We start from the raw sequence: 21,476 nt of genomic DNA, 5'->3' as shown, positions 1-21,476 counted from the left end.
TGTGGTAGTTATCATAATCAATTTCTAGATTCACTCTAGACATGATGTTTCAGGAACAGGGCATATATGTTCTCTCCATGGGCCTGCCAGAGTCAGATGAACATATAATATGACCAAGTCACATTTTCCACAAATAGACAATGAGGTGGTATACTGATGTTGTGGATGAGAGAAACCTTGTCTAAAAACCAACAAAAACTCAAACCAAAACAAAATAAAAAACCAAAAGTTTGTGCTCAGGTGAGGGGAGAAATTGCATGCAGCCTACCCAAATATCTGTATTGCATGGGAAATAAGATTCTGGGACACAATATGGGCAGATTGATGTTTATTTGGGGAGAAATAAATCACTTACATCAGAAACAGATGATCACTGCAGGTTCCTGCTTCAAGGATGCCCCCTGGTGCTATCTGTCTCCAACCAGGAAGCAAGAGAGGGAGCTGGGTTCCAGGACCCCAGTCCTAGACCCCACAGGTCATGTCCACAACTGTCCCCACTCCACAATGTGCATGGCCAGTACAACAGGTGTGGGTGGGGTGGATATCTCACTACATAGCTGGACACTCATGTCTAGATAATGGAACACGTAACCTAAGCTATGCTGTAAGTCCATCATCACCTAACTGTAAGTCCATACAGTGAAATTAGATGAAACAAAGAATAGGCTAAAATCACCCATGAACACAGACAGCATCCAATTCTATAAAAAGTATCATGCATGCACCATGTAAAACCAATCCAGAACAACTACTAATCTATGACATCATATTCATGAGACATTGCTAAGCATATTATGATGTTAATACCTTGAAAAACATTTACTGAATGTGAATTTGGTCCCATCATATCTGGCTGTGACCCATGAGAATGCATTATAAAATGAAAGAATACCTCACGATAAAGTAGAATTTGCCCAGTCACGTAAATCCCATTCAACATCTAAAACAATGTACTGATGATGACAACAAAGTGAAAATAAAAACATGTAACAGAGATAATTTTTGATGAAGAATTAGCATTTGCCAGTGTGGCACAGCCATTCATCATGGACACTCATAGCAAATTAGAAACACAAGCCCTTCAGAGTCAGAATAAGCTCATGCACAAAATCACTGACGTTAGCATCATACTGAACTTTGACAAAGCAGAGATTTGCAGGAAGTTCTGAAGAAGGTAACAGAATCTCCTCTCTTTACACTCTTCCATCTTTGTACTTGAAGGCTTAGCAAACACAGAAACAGAAGTAAAGTAAGTGAGCATTTCAAGCATAGGTAATAGAAAGAGAGAAATAATTACCACTATTATTGTTTGAAGATAACATGATTGTCTGTGAAGAAATACTGGATCACTGTGTGACTAGTCATCCTAGCAAGATGATTCTGGGACGATTGATCTGCAAGTCAATTGCTTTTGCATGCGTGAGAAACAGGCAGTGGAAATGAAATAATAATAAAAAAATCAATTTCATTCAACATATCCCATCCACACACATGTGATGTTTCATTACTGTTGTCAAGATGTCTTAGATGGGGATACTTACAGTGTTCAACAAATGCTACCAATTAGGACGTACGTTAAGAAAATCACTTTTAAAGTATTGCCCACAGTATCCTGCCAGATATTCCTTATCACACCTGTGTGGCAACACTGGCGTTATATTTAAGGAGAAACTCTATGAAGAACATGTGCTGAAAGTATGAAAGTTTGGAGGGTGATGGAGAGTTTTGGGCTTCACAGGCAGAGTGACTTTGAATCTGGGACTCTGAATTTACTCATCATTTTTGTTTGAGGCAACATCTTTGTATTGCAAAAGATAGAGGTTCCTGGAATTGGGAAAATGGAAAATGACTCATGAAGGGGAGGGAAATAAAAATAATGTTCAGAAATGAGGACCCATGCCAGGCAGATAGGACTGCATCTTCCCTAACTTTTTTGTTTTTCTTTTTCTTTCTTTTTTTATTATATTTTTTTTTATTTTATTTAATTTTATATAACAAAGTCCAATTAAATGAAAACAAACATTTATACACAATATTTGGGAATTTGAGCGTCGTTCTTTCCAAGCTACTTCCTGCTGGTAAGGGGCGCTGTCTTGGGGGGATTCGAAGAAGATTAAGATATCCTGGCTGTAGTCTGTAGGGCTGTTTTGTCCAGCTGTTTTGAATGTAGGATTAGCTTGTACTCTGTTTCAGGCAGTCTGGCATGATCAAACCTCATTAGTCTGGAAGGAATCCACATCTTTTCATTTTCTGTGGAAACAAAAATAGAAATCCTTTTCCCCAGTAACTTGACCTCATATATGGATTTTAGACCTAGATCAAATGATCACCAGCCTATAATTCACATCACCAGATGAACTAGGATACAAGGTGTATTCTAAGAGATTCATATAAAGCCCCTCACAGAACTGGGAAGGGACAAGTCCCCCAGAGCTCAGGTGAAGTGGGGGAAGACAGCGAATGGAGAGAGAAGTAGGAGAAAATGAGGGGGAGGAAAGGAAAAGCTGTGTGACCAGGAAGATTGAGCCTGGTTAGGAATAGAAGATAGGAAAGAGAGAGAGAGAGAGAGAGAGAGAGAGAGAGAGAGAGAGAGAGAGAGAGACAGAGAGACAGAGAGACAGAGAGAGAGAACATAAAAGAGGAAGCCAATATTGGTTTGAAGATAAAATTGAACACAAAGAAAGGTCGAGAGAACTACAAGACTGCTCCCAACTAACAATCTCAGCTTCCGTGGAAAGGCTATCATAAATGCCCTTCCCGGAGAGTGAGATCAACAACTAACTTCTCCATGGAGCCCTCAACTAATGCCTGTTGAAAATAGGAGCAAACACCCATACATAAACACTGAGTCGAACTAGAACCCAGAAGCAGATGGAGAGGACAAGACCACGCGGCAGAAGCACATAGAGACAGCTTACCTGAACAAGGAGGAGCTAATGGGCCCCCAGACTGATAGCTGGGAAGCCAGCATGGGACTGACTCAGGCCCCCCTGAATATGGGTCTCAGCCAGAAGGACTGAGCAGTCTAAGGGACTTCCCTAACTTTTTAGATCTAGAAATAAGTTGTGCCAACCAACAAATGTCCATGGTAGGTAGAGGGATGTTAAGTCATTTGCTAATGAATGATGTCATCACAACACCCACACCTTCCTTTGCACCCAAAATGCATTTGATTCATGGACATTCCTTCACAGCAGTTCATCAATGCAACAAATTGATATTCTTACAGAAATCTTGGGATCATGAGACTTATTACCCTGAGTCTCAAACCTTGAGAGATGTACTTCTTTCTGTTCCAATTATATCTCGGGTACATGATGGCTCGGTTTCTGGCTGCTCCAAGCCTCTAAGACCAGAATCCCAAGGACTATGAGGACCAGGATAGCAATCCCCATCCTGATGAGATTCTCCACTGTGTGGTCCTGGTTCTCTGATGCTGTGGCTGTGGAAAAAGAAGATAGAGAGGTTAGGGATGGTTAAAATTGCCTCAAGATACCTAAATGTCTCCAATGTAACTAAATGCCCACCCAGGGTGTACGCCTTCCCTAGACTAAACTTGCAGCCTCTGTTTCCAGTGTTATGATTTTGAATTCTCTTTATTCAACTGTCTTGGGTTTGGGCATGCTCTGGTATGGACTAATAATCTCAACTGACCCTGAGTACAGAAGAAGATAAGTAGGATGTGGGTGTACTTAGGAGATCTGAGCGTTTCTTCTGAATTTGACTTTCTCATTTACTGTAAATACCCATCATTCTCACCCTGTAAGCTTATGAAATCTGGGATGAATCTTTCTGCTAGCATAGCTAGGTTCCTTTCTTATTCTTTAAAAAAATACATTGAATTATTTTTAATTTACATTCCAGCCACAGTTTCCCCCAAGTCAGTACTTCCCACCCCCTGTTCCCATTCACAAATCCACTCCTTCTCCATTTTTCTTTAGAAAAGGGCAGGTCTCCCATGAACATCAATAAAACATGGTATATAAAGTTTTGGTAAGACTAAGCACCTTATCATATATCTTTTTAAACATGTTTTTAAAATTTAAAACAATCTTTTCTTATTTTACATACCAATTTCCTGTTTCCACTCCATCCCCTCTTCCAGCCTTCCCACCTTCCCTCCACCACACCCCTGATGGGAGACGTCATTCGGTAAATATGTTTCTCTTATTTGACAATGAATAAAGCACTGCTGGCCAATAGGAAAGTGAGATAGGTGGGGCTAGGAGACTGGTAGTAGGGAAGAGATTCAAGATGGAGGATGGAGAGAGGAGAACACCAGCCCCTCTCTCCGGTAAGAGAGTTGAGAGAACAGAGAGAACAGGCCCTCTCTCCGACAGAAAAGAGGAGATGATGGGAGACGTCATTTGATAAATATGTTTCTTGCATTGGTTAATGAATAAAGCACTGTTGGCCAATAAGAAAGCAAGATAGGTGGGACAAGGAGTCAAGGAGGATTCCAGAAGGAGTAGGGAGGAGTCAGCATGTAGAGACTTGAGGGAACAGAGGTCTGGGACCTCTCTCTGGTAAGATGAGACCACATGGAAATACTTAGATTAATAGAAATGGGTTAATATTTAAGGTAGAGCTAGCCAATAAGAAACACTAGCAACTGGCCAACAGCTTAATATCTAATACAGCGAATCTCTGTATTATTTGGGGCAGGCACTGCGGTGGGACAAGACCGGCAGGGAAAACCATACTCATAACACACCCCCATCCAATCCTCACAGAGGGTAAGGTTTTCCCTGGGGAGTTGAGGAAGTCTGGCACATCTCTTTGAGGCCTCCCCTATACCAAAGCTGGGCAAGGTATCTCTCAAAAGAGAATGGGCTCCAAAAAGCCGATTGAAGCAGTAGGGATAAATCCTGGTCCCACTGCTAGTGGACCCACAGACTGCCCAAGTCACACAACTGTCCCCCACATTCAGAGGGCCCAGTTTGGTCCCATGAAGGTTGTTTTATCAGTCTGGAGTCAGTTAGTCCTCACTGTCTCAATTCAGCTGTCTCTGTGGGTTTCCACAAAACAGTCTTGACCCGTTTGCTCATATTATCGTTCCCCTCTCTCTTTGAGTGGACTCTGGGAGCTTGGCTCAGTGCTTAGCTGTAGACCTCCACGTCTGCCTACATCAGTTTCTGGGTGAAGGTGCTGTAGTGGTAATTCAGGTATCATCAATCTGATTACAGGGGAAGGCCAGTTCAGGTACCCTCTCCACTAATGTTTAAGGTCTTAGTTGGGGTCATCATTTTGTTTTGGATTTTTCTAGACAGGGCTTCTCTGTGTAGCTTTGTAGACCATGCTGACCTCAAAGTCACAGAGACCCACCTGCCTCTGCCTCTTGAGTGCTTCAATTAAAGGTGCGCGCCACCACTGCCTAGCTGTTGGGGTCATGTTTGTGAATTCCCAGGAATTTCCTTAGTGCCAGGCTTCTCCCTAGCCCCATAATGAGTCCCTCAATCAGATTATCTCTTTCCTTGCTCCCCTACTCCGTCCTTTCCTATCCTAACCATCCATTGCCCTCATGTTTTCCTCCCACTCCTCTTCTCTTCTTCATCCTTCCCATAGCAAGGGAAGGCAGAAGACATTCTTAGCTGCCACCTCACAGAGGAAGGTGAACCCACACACTATCTTTTTCTGTATTTCACCCTATCATGAAAGGTTGTAGTCTTCACAAAGCAATAGGTATCGTCTGAGGCTGCTTTATTTTAATTTGCTTAATGTTTTCATTGTCATTTTCAGATCCTTAAGGCAAATTTTGTCTCATAAGATTGATCTATGCATGTGGGCCTGTTTTGAATAGAACAAAAGTATAGGAAAGTTTGTACTATAGCAAGGCTACCTCCTCCCCTGGACACTGTGGGACATGGATGCAGCAAGAAAAAGGGTCTGTGAATACTGACAAGTGGTGGGTGATCAGCAGAGGTTGGCAGTGCAGACTGGTTTCTACTAGGAATCCTATGACTGTCTGTGGCCTCTCCAAGATGCTCTTACCAGCTGCCAAAACCTTCTTGATTCCCTTATTACAGTGTGTAGTGAGCATTCCTAGCGAGCCTCCACCATCATGAGTGTGAATACCCATCATAGCCAATCATTGTTGTAAATGGAGAATGCTGACCCCTCTTCAGCTCAGGAAGAACAGGGTCACCTCACCTGAGACAGAGAGCTCCACAGGGGCACTGGCATGTGACAGCAGGTAGGGAGATGAGTCTCGAGAACCATAGCACCTGTAGGTGCCTGAGAGGGCAGAGGTCACAGCACTCATGGAGAATTCAGCCTGGGACCCCCAATCTTGGGACTTGGATTTCATTCGCTGGGGTTGGTGTGCTGCTCCCTCCTTGGACAGAATGAAAGTGTCCACTGTGTATGTTGACTGACACAGCAGGGTCACGTCGTCTCCAGACTGTACTGTGGAGTTTGGCCTCACTGAGAGGGAAGGAGTTGCAGGAATCTCTCCTAAATAGAGACAATGAGAGGCTGCATTCAATGGTCTGAGCTGAGACTTCACAGGGGTTTGACTCTGAGCACCTGGGATTCTTCTTGTCTCTGCCTTACCCTCTCTCCTGCTCCCCATCTCTGCATCTGTTCTGTAATAAGTTCCCAGTACCTATCTCATCCCAGCCGTCAGCTCTTACATCCACCACAGGAGCTGATGCAGCACTTAGGCAACAGGCTGAATCTATTTAGTTCCTCACCTGAGATCAATATATCCAGGGGGTCACTGGAGGCTGACCACTCAGAGGAGAGGTTGTGTGCACCATAGCATCTGTACTGGCCACCGGTAGTTCTGCTCACAGAGCCCAGTGTGAAGTTTGCCACTGAGAGGCCAGCCTGGGTCCTCTGGCCATGATGCTGGGTGAAGTCTGTTCCCCCCACCTTGTACAGAGCAAATCTGTCATAGTTGATGTCAGAGCAACACTGCAGGGTGAGGCTCTTTCCAGGGTCCAGGATGTGGCCTTGCTGAGTCTGCAGGGAGGGCTTCTTGGACAGGCCTGGAGGGAAAGCGACAGGCTAGTGATTAATGAGCTGATTTTTTTTTTCTTCAAACACCTATCCCCTCTTACCCTCCCTGAACATGTCACTTCCTCTCTCAGGTGTCAGGTTCTGGCTCCGAGTACAGGCTCTCCATTTACTCATTCTCTACCTACAACTCCACAGAGAGGTAGAACTGTAGCATTGGGTTTAGGTTGTCTAGAAAACTTGGCCAATGATGTGGCTGACTCACCTGAGATGTGTATTTTCAGGGCGTCACTGGGTACTGACCACAACTGTGGGGTGTTCTTTAAGTAACCATAACATCGGAATGTCCCGCTGTGGACTGGGGTCACAGAGCCCACAGAGAATGTGGCTTGGTGGTGCCCCTTCTTGTATATGTATTGTGAGTCCAGGGAGCTGGAGAATTTCTCATCTTCCTTGGTGAGAACGAACTTGTCATATCCATACCGTGAGACGCACTGCAGAGTCATGTTCCCTCCTGAGGTCACCACAGGGCTGGGCAGTGCTGTCAGGAAGGGGTTATCATTGTACATTCCTAGGACAGAAAGAGCAGCCAGTTACATGGGATTGCACAGTCACAGTGCTGTGCAGGCCTAGGCTGGGAGAAGGGAATACATCTGAGAGCAGGGCCTGGGGCTGAGACTTCGACTGTCCCCTCACCTGTCACCACCAGTTCCAGGGTGTCACTGCGCTCTGACCAGCCAGCTGAGCTGTAACAGTAACAGCGATACTGTCCTGCATGTTGCTGTGCCACAGAAGGAATGGAGCGTGTGCACTTGTTCCCAAGCTCGTTTGTGGTCTGTGTACCCTCTTTATGCAGAAAACACATTTCTGCATCCAGGGTCCCCTGACAGGAGATGTTCATGGATCTTCCTGAGGCGATGACAGGGCCTGGCTCAGCCCTGAGGGTGGGTTTGTGGAGGGACCCTGCCAGGAAATAGAGAAGGAGGTGGGTCTGTGTCAAAGTGGCAAAGAATCAGTTACACTTGCAGACAGTACTTTTTTTCCATTTAAGTTATTTTTCTGTCAAGCTATGCACCCTGACCGCAGTCTGCAAACCTCCCCTCTCCCCCAGATACACTGCTCCTGCTTCCTTTCAGAAAAGCGTAGGGTTCCCAGTGATATTACTGGAACATGACAGAATAACATGCAGTGAGAGTAGACAAACACCCCATTAAGGCCAGAGACGGCAACCCGGTAGGAGGAGAAAGATCCCCTCTGCAGTCAGAGACCTACAGTCTCCTATAGTTATGAGTAAGGCAGTGGTGGCACATGCCTTTAATCCTAGCACTCAGGAGGCAAATGGAGGCAGATCCCTGTGAGTTACAGACCAGCCTGGTCTACAGAGTGATTTCCAGGGCAGACAGGGACACATAGTAAACCTTTAAAAAACAAAATCAACCAACCAAGCAAACAAACAAAAGATCCCAGGACAAACCAGCACATCGTGTGTGCAGAGGGCTCAGGGAAGATCCATGCATGTGCCTTGATTGTGGCTTAGTCTCTGAGCCCTTGTGATCCCTGCTTAGTTGATCCTGTGGGCCGTGTTCTCCTGGTGTCTGAGTGCTCAGGCTTCTCCAACCCTTCCTCTGTCTTTTCTGTGCAGCGCCCTGAGCTCTTTTTGATGCTACTTAAGCTGATCTAGATTAATGGGGGGCTCCGGAAAGACTCCTCCTCGTCCTGGACCTCCTGGGCTTTGCTGCCACTCTTTGCCTTGGATTCTGAGTCTTGTGTCCCTCTGTCTCCCACTATCTGTGTCTATGGGCTCAGGAGCCCTGGATCCTCACACAGCACACACCAAGGATCCCTCAGCATCTTTGCCATTTTAGCATCATTCAAGGAAAGGCTGGGGTTCCTCACCTGAGAACAGGAGCTCCAGGGGCTCACTAGGTTCTGACCACACCATTGGCCTGTAACTGTCAAAGCTGTAGCATCTGTATGTCCACCTTTGGCTGGAGGTCACAGGGCCCACAGAGTGAAGGGCGTAGTACTGCCCAGTATAGTGGTTATACTGTGAACTCAGAGTCCATGAGTGCTTCTGTGGTCCTTCCTTAGTCAGAACAAATTTGTAATGTTGACTTGAGGCACACTGGAGGGTGACATTCATTCCTTCAGTCACCACAGGGCTGGGCTGGCCCAACAGGAACGGTTTACTGTAGGCCCCTAGGAGTGGAGAAGGAGTGAGTTAAATGTCCTCACTGGCCTCATTGTCCTCCAGGGTTGTGAGAGCAGTCACCCCTGTGTACAGTCCCGCTTCCCTGTGGTCCACCCTGAGGCTGTGGACCCTGTGAGTCCTCTCACCTGTCACTGCCAACACCAGGGAGTCACTGCACTCTGCCCTTCCCTCACTGATCTGAGAGCAACATTGGTATCGCCCTGCGTCATTCTGGCTTACTTTTGAGATCACAAACTCAGCCTTGTTCTTAGCATTCAGTGTAGCCTTTCTCTGTGTTAAATGTGTGTCCCCATCGGTATACAGGAAGTACTGTATGGCTCTATTAGTCCCCTCACACAAGAAGGTCACTGCCGTCTTCTCAGGGACTACGGAGTCTGGCTGTACTCTTAGGACAGGCTTATGGAGAGATCCTGCAAGGAAAGGATCAGGTAGAACCCAGGACATCCATACTCAGATTGCAGCTCCCGATCTGAACACTCCCACACCCCAGAGGCAGCAGCACACATGTGTGGCTTCCATCCTCACTGCCCAGAACGGCTCCAGGAATGATGACAAGTGATGTCAGGACATCTGCAGACCCTCACTCACCTGCCAGCACTGGTGTCCCAAGGCCCAGAGCCAGTCCTGGAAGAGAGATCCCTGTGAGAGGTTTGTCCCTGAAGCTTGTGAAGGTCCTGAACTCTGCAGAACCTCCTGATGCCCTGGGGTTTCCCTACTGACCAGTGCTGGGCTGTGGGACAGCGTCAATCCCAGATTCCATATCCCCTCCCCATCCCCACATCTCACCCAGACAGAGCAGGGCTGTGAAGGTGAAGGTCATGGCATTTCCTCCTGGAGGCTGCAACTGTGCCTATGGACAGAGTACAGAGTCTGTCTGAAGGGGCAGGAGACATAGGGTGTGGCCTCTGGAGGCAGAGCCTTCCCTGTGATGTGGTTGTACTTCAGCAGCCCCACAGGAAGGGGAACTGACCTCCTCTGCCACCAGGCTCTGACTTCCCCAAATCTGTGACTTGGTCAGGCAGGAGACTGCTACAATATTTAATAGATGTCCTTTCCAAAATCCCATCAGTGTCTGTCTCATCTGTCCTCATCTTTGTCAGAACCAGATGGTAGCAGACATGAATGAATATTACACATAAGGAGTGCACATTTTCACATGGGCTTGTTGTATTTCTCTTCACATTTCCTGCCTGAGTTTCTGTGGGCTTCTCCATCTGGGCTGTCCCCTCCAAAGACAACCAGAGAGATGCCAAGGAGCCTGAAAGAAGACAGTGGCAAAGAGATCCATGGTCTCAGGAAACCCAGGACAGCGTGCGTGGAGCCAGGTAGTTTCAGAAGGCAGTGTTTGGCTATGGATGTTGTTGAGGGCCAAGCGAGGAAGCACAAAGACGACCTCCTGTAGTAAACTGAAACTTAAGTTCTCAGCACTTAAATAGGGACAGGATCTTCACCAAAATGTCCAGCTCAACACCATCCTGCGGTTTCATGTCCTCCACTGAAGCATCTTTCAGCAGAAAAACAGAGTGTCTCCTGACCAGAGTCTAGCAATGTCTCAGACCTTTAGTTTCCTGCCTCGTCCAAGTGAGGACAGAGAGTCAGGGAGTGTGGTGATATCCATGTGTTCATAGTGTGAAGTTCAGACCCAAACAGCAAAGACCTCAGAACCCCTTCACCACCCCTGCAATGCAGAGACCTCAGGCTCCACCCCCAGGACCCCTTCACCACCCCTGCAGTGCAGAGACCTCAGGCTCCACCCCCAGGACCCCTTCACCACCCCTGCAGTGCAGAGACCTCAGGCTCCGCCCCCAGGACCCCTTTATCTCACAAAGACTTTCTTCCTGGGTGGCAGCAGCTGGGTTGGATCTGGAAAGACAAGGAGACATCAGGGGGCAGTGAGTTGTGTCAGGAAGGTGGGGTCTAGGCCCCTGGTCATGAGTTACCTCTTCTGGCGGCCTCTGTGTCTGATTACTGGCTCTATAGCTCCTGCAGGAAGTTGCGATTCTGTTTCTTTCTGGGCTGCAAGAGAAAAGATTCTCAGCTTGTGTGTGTGTGTGTGTGTGTGTGTGTGTGTGTGTGTGTTTCCAACAAACATGTGCAGGAAGGGAGGAAGGGAGGGAGGGAGGGAGGAAGGGAGGGACTTTTACAACAGGGGTGAGTGAGAAAATGTCCCAGGTCATGGCAAAGCTCACAGAACCCCTGATCTGAGATCACATGTTTTCTGATCTGAGATGTGCAAGTGTTTCTACACTACCCAGCCTGTTTGAGAAGCCCATCACCACCTGACACATTGGTCACCCACACAGGACTCACCATCCTTCCTCAACTTTCCCTGATGCCTTCGTCTGAGAAGGAGAAAGGTGAGAATGAAGAGGAACAGGAGGAAGGCCACAGAGACTGTAAGAAGCCTATAACTGGGCATTGCCCGTGTGGGTGTCACATCTAGCAGTGTGGTTACACAGCCTTCCAGGGCCTGACTCAATGCAGGTGAGAGGTGTGTTCTCAGGACCTTAGAGGCAGATGAAGAGGTTACTGTGTGGGATCCCTGCTCTCCCCCACACCCACCTGCCACATCCTCCAGACTGAGTCTGAAGATCTCTCTCTGTATACCATCTTCTGTATCCCAACTGCTAAATTCTGGGCTTCTGGATTCTCTCTTGCAATCTCTGTTTGCCTCCCACACTCACAAGCTAAGTGACAGAGAAATGGGAAATTTGTGGGGGCTCAGATAATGGACCATACTCCATCCTCTGAGGCGCCGGATACTCACCAGCTGTTGGCAAGGGCTTTGAGGGTGGTGGACATGAACTTGATGTTCCAATGGGTCCTAGGAAACAGAATAAGAAGGGCTGAGGGTTTGATTCTAACTATGGATCTTCCTCTGCTGTCTGTCCTACACTGTCGAATACCTCCCTCTTCCCCCCCCCCCCGCGCCAAGATCCTCATGCTTTCTACCCCAAACCTAGATTGCAATGGAGGATGGAGTGGACATTACTTGAGGGACTCTGCTGGCATCCATTTCTCAGTCAGTGAAATTGGTTTTTGACTAACCTTCCCTATTGTCCCTTTGATCTCACCTAAAGTCAAGGACTCTCCTAGGGTTTGGTCTGTAAGTTACCCCGAGAGTTCAGGGTCACCTCACCTGAGACAGAGAGCTCCACAGGGGCACTGGCACGTGACAGCAGGTAGGGAGATGAGTCTCGAGAACCATAGCACCTGTAGGTGCCTGAGAGGGCAGAGGTCACAGCACTCATGGAGAATTCTGCCTGGGACCCCCAATCTTGGGACTTTGATTTCATTCGCTGGGGTTGGTGTGCTGCTCCCTCCTTGGACAGAATGAAAGTGTCCACTGTGTATGTTGACTGACACAGCAGGGTCACGTTGTCTCCAGACTGTACTGTGGAGTTTGGCTTCACTGAGAGGGAAGGAGTTGCAGGAATCTCTCCTAAATAGACAGAGACAATGAGAGGCTGCATTCAGTGTTATGATCTGAGGTTTCACAAGTGTTAGCTCTGAACATCTGAGACTCTATGTTATCTCTGCCTTACCCTCATTCTTGCTCCCGTCTCTGCATCTGTTCTTGTCAGATCCCAGTCCCTCATCCCAGCCATCAGCTCTTAGGTCTCCCAAGTGAGCTGATGCAGCACTTAGGCAACAGGCTGAATCTATTTAGTTCCTCACCTGTGATCATGATGTCCATGGGGTCACTGGAGGCTGACCACTCAGAGGAGAGGTTGTGTGCACCATAGCATCTGTACTGGCCACCGGTAGTTCTTCTCACAAAGCCCAGTGTGAAGTTTGCCACTGAGAGGCCAGCCTGGGTCCTCTGGCCATGATGCTGGGTGAAGTCTGTTCCCCCCACCTTGTACAGAGCAAATCTGTCATAGTTGATGTCAGAGCAACACTGCAGGGTGAGGCTCTTTCCAGGGTCCAGGATGTGGCCTTGCTGAGTCTGCAGGGAGGGCTTCTTGGACAGGCTAGAAGGAATGTGACAGGCTAGTGGTTTAGGAGCTGGTATTTTCCAAAACCTATTCCTTCCCGTCCTGCCCTGCACATGCCACTGGTGTGCCCCAGGAGTGGGGCTCTGGATCAGCAGTCAGGATCTTCACTTTGTACTCTATATCTGCAGCTACCCAGTTGCTCAGGTCTATGACATAGGGCTTAGGGTTTCAAAAATGATTGATCAGCGAAGGGGCTGCCTCACCTGAGATGTGTTTTACCAGGGGCTCACTGAGTACTGACCACAGCTGTATGCTTTTCTTGTACTAACCATAACATTGGGATTTCCCTGTGTGGTAAGATGTTACATGATCTATAGAGAACAAGGCTTGGTACTGCATAATAATATGTAAGTAGTGTGAGTTCAGGGAGCTGGAGAACTTCTGATGTTCACTGGTGCAATGAACTTGTCATATCTCTCCTGTGAGACACACTGGAGTGTCATGTTCCCACCTGAGGTCACCTCAGGGCTGGGCAGTGCTGTCAAGTGGTGTTTATTGTCATGGATTCCTAGGACAGAAGAAGGCAGCCTGTTGCATGGTATTGCACAGTCACAATGTTCTCCAGGGCTAGGTTTTGGAAGGGGATATTCCTGAGAGCAATGCCTGAGGCTGGGACTGTCCCTGCACCCACTGGAAGAAATGATGCAAAGACAGCAATACAAGAAAACATCCAACAGTAGAAAAACCACCAGAATCTAAGGACATTACACCACCTAGACATGAACACACCAAATCAGACGAAGCAGAAGAGAATGACTTAAAGAAATAACTTCATAAAAATGATAGAGTCCCTCAAAGATGATATGAGAAAATCCCTCCAAGAAATGGAAGAAAAAACAAACAAAAACTTGGAAGAAATAGAAGAAAAGACCAAACAAAAAATGCAATAAGTGAACAAATCTTTTCAAGAAGTAAGGTAAGCCAACAACAAAAAACAAACAAACAAACAAAAAACAAAAACAAAACCAATCAAACAGATGAAGGAAACAAACAGTTCAAGATCTGAAAACTGAAACAGAGACAATAAAGAAAACACAAATTGAGGGAATACTGGAAATAGTGTAAACTGTGTAAACAATCAGGAACTACAGATGCAAGCATAATCAACAGAGTACAAGAGATCGAAGAGAGAATCTCAGGCACTGAAGACAAACTAGAGGAAATAGACTCATCAAGAAAAAAATCTTAAATCCAACAAATCCTTAACACAAAACAATTAGGAAATGTGGCATACCATGAAAAGGCAAAACCTAAGAATAATAGCCATGGAAGAAGGCGAAGAAGCTCACCAGCTCAAAGGTGTAGTAAACATATTCAACAAAACCATTGAAGAAAACTTTCCCAATCTGAAGAAGGACATGCCTATGAGAGTACAAGAATCATACCAAACACCAAATAGACTGGACCTAAAAAACAAAGTCTCCTTGCAACATAATAAACAAAAGAACTAACATACAGAATAAAGAAAGGATATTAAGAGCAGAGAAAGAAAAAGACCAGGTAATATATAAAGGCAAACCTATCAAAATTACCCCTGACTTGTTCATGGAAACTCTCAAGGCCAGAAGGTCCTGGATAGATGTTCTACAAATACTAAGAGTCCACAGATGCCAGCCCAGGTAACTATACCCAGCAAAACTTTCAATCACTATAGACGGAGAAAACAAGATATTCAATGACAAAACCAGATTTTAACAATACATATCCACAAATCCAGCCCTGTAGAAAGTTCTGGAAGGAAAACTCCAACTCAAGGAAGTTAACTAAACTCACAAAGACATAGACAATAGAAAAAGCAGGGCAAATATACTCACCGCCAACATCAAATCTACAACAAACAAGAATTAACAATCAATGGTCCTTACTTTCCCTCAACATTGATGGTCTTAACTCACCTATAAAAAGACACAGGCTAACAGAATGATACGAAGAGAGAATCCATCTTTCTGCTGCATACAAGAAACACATCTAAGCTTCAGAGACAAAATTACCTCAGGGTAAAGGGTTGGGAAAAGAACTTACAATCAAAAGGACCTAAGCAGCAAGCAGGTGTAACTATCCTAATATATAACAGGTTAGACTTCAAACCAAAATCAATGAAAACAGATGAAGACGGTCATTTCATATTCATCCCAGGAGAAATCCATCAGTACAAAGTCTTAATTCTGAACATCTATGCCCCAAATACAAAGGTACCCACATTGGTAAAAGAAACACTACTAGAACTCAAAGCTCACATAAAACCTCACACACTTATAGTGGGAGACTTGAACACCACACTCTAATCTCTAGACAGGACCACCCGACAGAAACTTAACAAAACACAAAAGAACTGACAGAAGTTATGTCCCAATTGGGTTTAACAGACATCTATAGAACATTCCATCCACACACAAAATAATATACCTTCTTCTCAGCACCACATGGAACCTTCTCTAAAATTGAACACATACTCAGCAACATAGTAAACCCCAGCAGATACAAATTAATGGAATATGCCCTTGTATCTTATCAGATCACCATGGTTTAAAGTTGGAATTCAACAACACAAATTGCTGAAACCCTACAAACCCATGGAAACTGAACAATGCGCAATTGCACCATTCCTGCATCAAGGAAGAAAGAAAGAAAGGAAGGAAGGAAGAAAGGAAGAAAGGAAGGAAGAAAGAAATTAAAGATTTCCTAGAATTCAGTGAGAAGGAAGACACAACATACCTGAATTTATTGGACACTTTGAATGCAGTGCTATGTGTAAAGTTCATTGCTTAAGTGCTCATATGAAGAAAACAGAGGACAGTCACACTAGAGAATTAACAACACAACTGAAAGTCCTAGAACAAAAAGTAGCAAACTCACCCCAGAGGAGTAGAGGCCAGGAAATAATTAAAAAGTATTTATTTATTTGATTGTAATTAGAGAAGACTATTTTTTGAAATATTTTATTGATTTTGTTGTGGATTTCACATCATGCGTCCTGACCGGTATTTCTCCCCATCCCTTTGAGTCTGCACTCTGTCTATTGCAACCTACACCCCCCAAGTAAAGTAAAAATTAAAGAATAATAAAATTTCGTCAAGGAAGCTGTAGTGTGACACAGTGGGCCACGCACCGTACCCTTACTGCATACTTTACTTGCAGGTGTTCATTATAATAGTCATGGGTTTGGTTCAAGGTCTCTGATTTCTGCTACACTATTAATGTTGGACTCTCACTGGGAATCATTTTGGATATCCTGTTGCTGCCTCATGGCATGGAGATCCTGCATCTTTGGATGTGCAAGAAAAGACTGCTCTAGCAGTCCACAGATGGGGTGGATGTTGGTGACTGTCAACTCATAGCACTGGTTCTGGGTCTTGTCAGTCCACCATAGATGAGTGTATTTTATGAATATGAAATAAGCTAATATTTCCAAAGACAATCCTTGTTTCATATGCTTATGTGGAAAATAAAAAGGACTCAAATGTAATGAAAAACAAATTATTAAAATATTGAATATTTCATACATGTTTGCTTGTCTGTGCACAGTGATTGTGAAAACATTCAAACTACTTTTGGATATTAGTAATCATTATTGGAAATATCTCAGATAAGGGTTGGAGCAATGGCTCAGAAGTTAAGAAAAATGGTGTTTCTACAGAGGAACTAGGTTGGTTTTTGGCACCCACATTATGACTCACATGTATGTTGCACACATATCCATGCTGATAAAATACTCACAAAATGAGTAATTCTTTAATGATTAAAAATAAAATGTGTAGGAAAAAATGATTTAATAGTAAGACAAATTATTCCTCAAAACTATTATGCGAATGTGATCAATTCTTCTGAAGTTGGTGATAGATTTATATTCTCTTAGTGTGAAATAATCCATGTGAATTAAACTAACGTTCTACAAAAGATTAAAATAAGAGCAACAATAAATAGCATAACCAGAAAATGCAGACAGGCAACAGAGTGATTTGTTCGTGAGACTTTCCAGCTAGTTATGCCCAGAGTCACTGCATTGAGCAGCTGCAAAGTTCTATTGCTCCCAATATGCACTGAGTATGGGGGCCTCAGTGAGCTCAGTAGATCCATGTGGATGGGGACACACAGTCTGGGATACGTGTTTCTGAAGGAGTGTGACCACTAGGGAACCAGCTTCCTAAAATATGAGACACTTCTGTGACATCAGCAATCTCACTACCTGCTTGGGGAGAATTTAGTAACCACACAGGAAGAGATAAGGGGCAGCATCCTGAGAGCTTCCCCAAAGGAGAAACACTTGCTGCTCAGAGACAGTCCCTGCTTCTTGTCTCTAATGGACACAATTGCATCTCTTCACAATCTGACGAAGAATCTTCTCAGGTCCAAACCAGGGTAGGAAGTGCACTAATTGGACAAAGCTTTTTCACCAAACACTTCTCATGTAGAACCCAGCAAAGGATGGTTAAAGAAGGATGTGGTATCCCTCACAGTTTGATCTCTTGGTAGATCCCAATAAATGATCCCAAATTTTGGTTATTTGAGGGGAAGTATGAATGACTGTATTCTGAACTGCGGGTATTTCATATAATTGCTTCACCAAAATTATACTTTCCTCATACTTATCTCAGAACCTAGGGTCAATGGGTAAATCCATTGCTTTTTCTCTTGCCACATTTGTAACTCGCATAAATCATAGGTATGACAGATGTAGGACAGGACATAGAGGACTAGGAACTATCTTGGTGCAGGAACTATCTTATTATTAGAGCTGGCCAATCCAGAATTTCAAAATGCCAACAATGTAGAATGCCTTAGAGACAATATTCATACAGCCTTCCTTGTTACGGTGTGGGAGATGTCTAGCAAGGAAGAGGAATCTATTCTTACCTGTTATCTTGCACAAAGAGAGCAAAGCTACACAAACGTGGCCTCTGCATGTCAGTCAGAAGACTAAAGTCATAGAAGTCATGGAGAATGCTTGTTGATGTTGCTGAACTACAATTCGGCATCTTACACATGGTGGGGATGCTGAACTAATTACTCTTCTATGTAATGTGACACTGTCCACAAGGCTCTCTGATGAACATGTTGGGGGCACTTTGTCCCCAGGAAATACTGTGGGATGTGGCTACACTGAGAGTGAGCTCTGTTAAGAATCTTGGAAATAAGGAAAAATAGAGAACAATGACCTCTGGCATGTATTCATTCTTCTTCATTTGTGTTGGGAGCGGTCTTTGTGGGGCTGCAATTGGAGCCATCCAAACAGCCCCAAGTCTGTACCTGAGTGGGGAAGTGTGGATGAGGGAAAGGCTACCTGTAGATGGTAAATAAAAGACAGAGAGACAGAATAAAGGTCACGAGGGCAGATCAATCAATACTGAAAGGCCACGAGTTTATTTTTCACCACTCTTATATACCTTATCCAGGAACGGGAACATAGTATCATGTATATGGAACAAACATACTTTTCTCCCTCACTTATTCTAAGGGTTCAGCAACCACACCTTAGCTCCAACTTTTTTTCCCTATCCTTGATGACAGGAGTAGCCACACCTCAGATTCAGGTCTGTAGTTATTTAGAATAAGACAGCCAAACATTCTATTGTAGCCACACGTTTGACCTTTAGGTTTTATGACGTGCTGAGGACAGATTTGAACTCTCTGTCCTTGTGCCAAGATAGAGTGCAGCCATCTTTATGGGCACCCACACATTTGCCCTGCAGTTTACTCAAAACATTTTGATATTGTGTGTGAGTCCCTGTAAATGCTATGGCTAGAAGAGGTACAATATGAGTGAGGAAAGAAGCAAATCCAGTTCAGCACAGCTTAACTATCCAATGTGGGCTCAAATTTCTAGTTTGATGATGACCATTTTACTCTAAACATATTTAAGCATGCCATAATTTGGAAAACAAGTTCCTGGTGTAATGCAATCCTCTGTGCACAAGGAGGCATCATTACATCAGACCTCAACTCAAAATGCAACTCACTTCTTCTAAGAAGATACTTTCTAGAGATATGTGACACATGCTACCTTCAGGCCAAGGAAGGCCTTGGTATGGTCTCAGTCATTCAAACAGCCCAGAGGTCATTTGAGCTATTAGTCACCACAGTTCTTCTTTGTGGTAGCTTCAAGAAGTCCCTGCCTACACAGGTAAAGCAAAGGTCACATAGGCAATTAGCCACTTACTTCCTGCTTTGGGAGAAGTTATCACCTGGCCTTGCAAACAATACCAGGTGGGTAACTATCTCCATTGCCAACTTTTGGGGGAAGATACTTTGCAAAGATAACCTTGAAATAGATATCCTTTACAAAAAAATATCTTTCAATAGAAAACCCTGCAAGTTAATATTCTTCGTTTCTCTGGTGCCATCTGTATATATATTATACCTATCTCAGCACAGGGAATGACTGTATTGATAGGCTATGTTTCTCATGGAATCCGAAGACAAATGTTGGGAGTATGTGATGTAAGATCAGCTCTCTGTAAGAAGGGAATGTCATGAACAGCAGACACATTTCTGAGGGAAGTGTTTTGACTTAGGATCCCTGATTGTCTCTTAGGTGTCCTCACCAGCTCCAGGATGTCACTATGTTCATACCAGTGATCATGACTGAAAAAGCATGTTATTATCCTGTGTGTTCTTGTGTCACTGATGGGATGGAGAATATGGGCTCATTCCTAGACTTTAGTGGAGTCTTTTTGTCCTAAGGTTCCAGGTTTCTTACTTTGAGACAGGATCTCTGATTGTGTCTTAGGCGTCCTCACCAGCTCCAGGAAGGGAAATGGAGAATTCAAACTGAGGCTCCATCTTGGTCAAAACAATGAAAATATAAGTGATTCTTTCTTTATTGCAACACTAAGACATATTGATGCTTCTGGATCGGTTATGATGTACTTAACCAAAGTAGCAACTTAATTCTATGAATACACACTAAGCATAGCTGTGTTATCTCTGATCTAACCCGTTACATCCTTGTTTGGAGCTGTTTGTGTGAGTTCCTTGCTCAGGTTGTTTATGTTAATCAGAAACCCACTATACTGAGTGAAGTAAGCCAGGCAAGAACAATAGGGGTCTTGGGGTTGAGAACTGCCCCATGGTGAAGTGAACTTCCAGAAGTTCTGAGCTCAGTTCCCAGAACCTATTTCAGGGGACACATATTTTCCTGTGTGGGGTATCCAATTCCTCTGGCCTCCCAGGACAACAATGTTCATATACACATCACCCCACACATACAATTTATGAATCAAATAAATTCTAACAAGACAGAGTCATTGTCTTTTCTCTCATTTGTGGACTCTACTTCTGATTCTTTTATTTTGTGTGTTTAGCTAGCATACATGTGGAAGCCAAATAAGTAAAAAGTGGTCCCAAAGATGTAGCCTTCAAGGAAGGGGGATACTGGGTCATAGTTAAAATTAAATATAAAGGAAAATTACTGAATGCAAAAAGTTAAGTGTCAAGGAAGTGGTTGGATTAGGAAGGCAACATATGGTGGAGATGGATTTTTAAAAGAGAGGGTATGTTTGAAGAGTCCAAATGGGAACCTAATATTTTCTAACTTACTTAAAACACGAACAAAATGATATTGAAAGGAGATACCCTATATGTCTAGGAATAATATTGGCATTCAAGTAAGATACTAAACGAGAAGGTCAATTCCCTGTGTAACTTACTCCATAGGGATTATTAGTTATTAAAGCTACAGAGACTCCCAGACAATATAAGTTATTGTTCTTCGTACATATTTCTCATCATAACTAGAAATAAAGACCCTATTGCTGACTATGTCACACACCCTGGTTTTAAGATATAGATGAAGCAAGCTGAAAAGTAACTGGAAAATAAATGTGTTCTTTGAGATCTAGCTTTCAAGGTGATCCATGGTACATGCTTCCAGAGGTAGAAGGAATCATTGATGGACCTACATACATGTTAGTGGTACCACTAATTATTGGTGCAGCCAAGAGTTCTCTCTGGGAAGACTTGACCCCACCAGGACCAGGAGATGTGAGTGTTCACCCCACCCCCGAATGGAGGCCCTTAACTGAGGATCATCACATGCCCCATCGTGCCTACCAAAACCCCAGAGACCTAGAGGCAACCTCAATCCATCCAGCATCACATCTGCCTCCATTGGTGTCTTGACCCTACTCTTACTGGGAGAGCAAGAAGAAGCTAAGCCGCAGGCTCCGCCTACACTAATTGGAGGGAAAGAGACTCGCTGAATCACAGGCCCCACCTGTACCCACTGGAGGAAGAGATGGGTAGATGACAGTGTGAGAACACATTCGACACCATAATGAGTCATGTGACGCCACCAGAGACTAAGGGGTTCT

At 44.5% G+C, this 21,476-nt stretch overlaps 2 protein-coding genes across 2 annotated transcripts in view; both read right to left on the bottom strand.

Moving 5' to 3' along the window:
- The window catches only part of LOC127238518 (leukocyte immunoglobulin-like receptor subfamily B member 3), a 39,178-nt gene extending 29,082 nt beyond the window's left edge, over positions 1–10,096 (bottom strand). Inside the window, exons 1-9 of the mRNA XM_051207131.1 lie at positions 9,956–10,096; positions 9,758–9,793; positions 9,295–9,579; positions 8,854–9,156; positions 7,654–7,920; positions 7,223–7,528; positions 6,693–6,989; positions 6,151–6,453; positions 3,303–3,442 (exon numbers count right to left, since the gene is read on the bottom strand). Of these exons, the coding sequence (XP_051063088.1) occupies positions 3,303–3,442; positions 6,151–6,453; positions 6,693–6,989; positions 7,223–7,528; positions 7,654–7,920; positions 8,854–9,156; positions 9,295–9,579; positions 9,758–9,793; positions 9,956–9,989 (1,971 nt within the window). The 5' untranslated portion in view covers positions 9,990–10,096. The remainder of the gene's footprint in view (positions 1–3,302; positions 3,443–6,150; positions 6,454–6,692; positions 6,990–7,222; positions 7,529–7,653; positions 7,921–8,853; positions 9,157–9,294; positions 9,580–9,757; positions 9,794–9,955) is intronic.
- Positions 10,097–10,590: 494 nt separating this feature from the next.
- On the bottom strand, positions 10,591–19,947 carry LOC127238517 (neutrophil immunoglobulin-like receptor 1). The gene is given in 9 exon segments (XM_051207130.1): positions 10,591–10,673; positions 10,995–11,032; positions 11,110–11,185; positions 11,471–11,608; positions 11,976–11,993; positions 12,848–13,144; positions 13,371–13,565; positions 13,568–13,675; positions 19,905–19,947. Coding segments are annotated over 9 exon segments (996 nt in total).
- Between the last annotated feature and the right edge of the window lie 1,529 nt (positions 19,948–21,476).

The sequence above is a fragment of the Phodopus roborovskii genome, unplaced genomic scaffold, assembly GCF_943737965.1.
Source record: "Phodopus roborovskii unplaced genomic scaffold, PHOROB, whole genome shotgun sequence".
NCBI lineage: Eukaryota > Metazoa > Chordata > Mammalia > Rodentia > Cricetidae > Phodopus > Phodopus roborovskii.
This window is presented reverse-complemented; position numbering and strand designations above follow the sequence as displayed.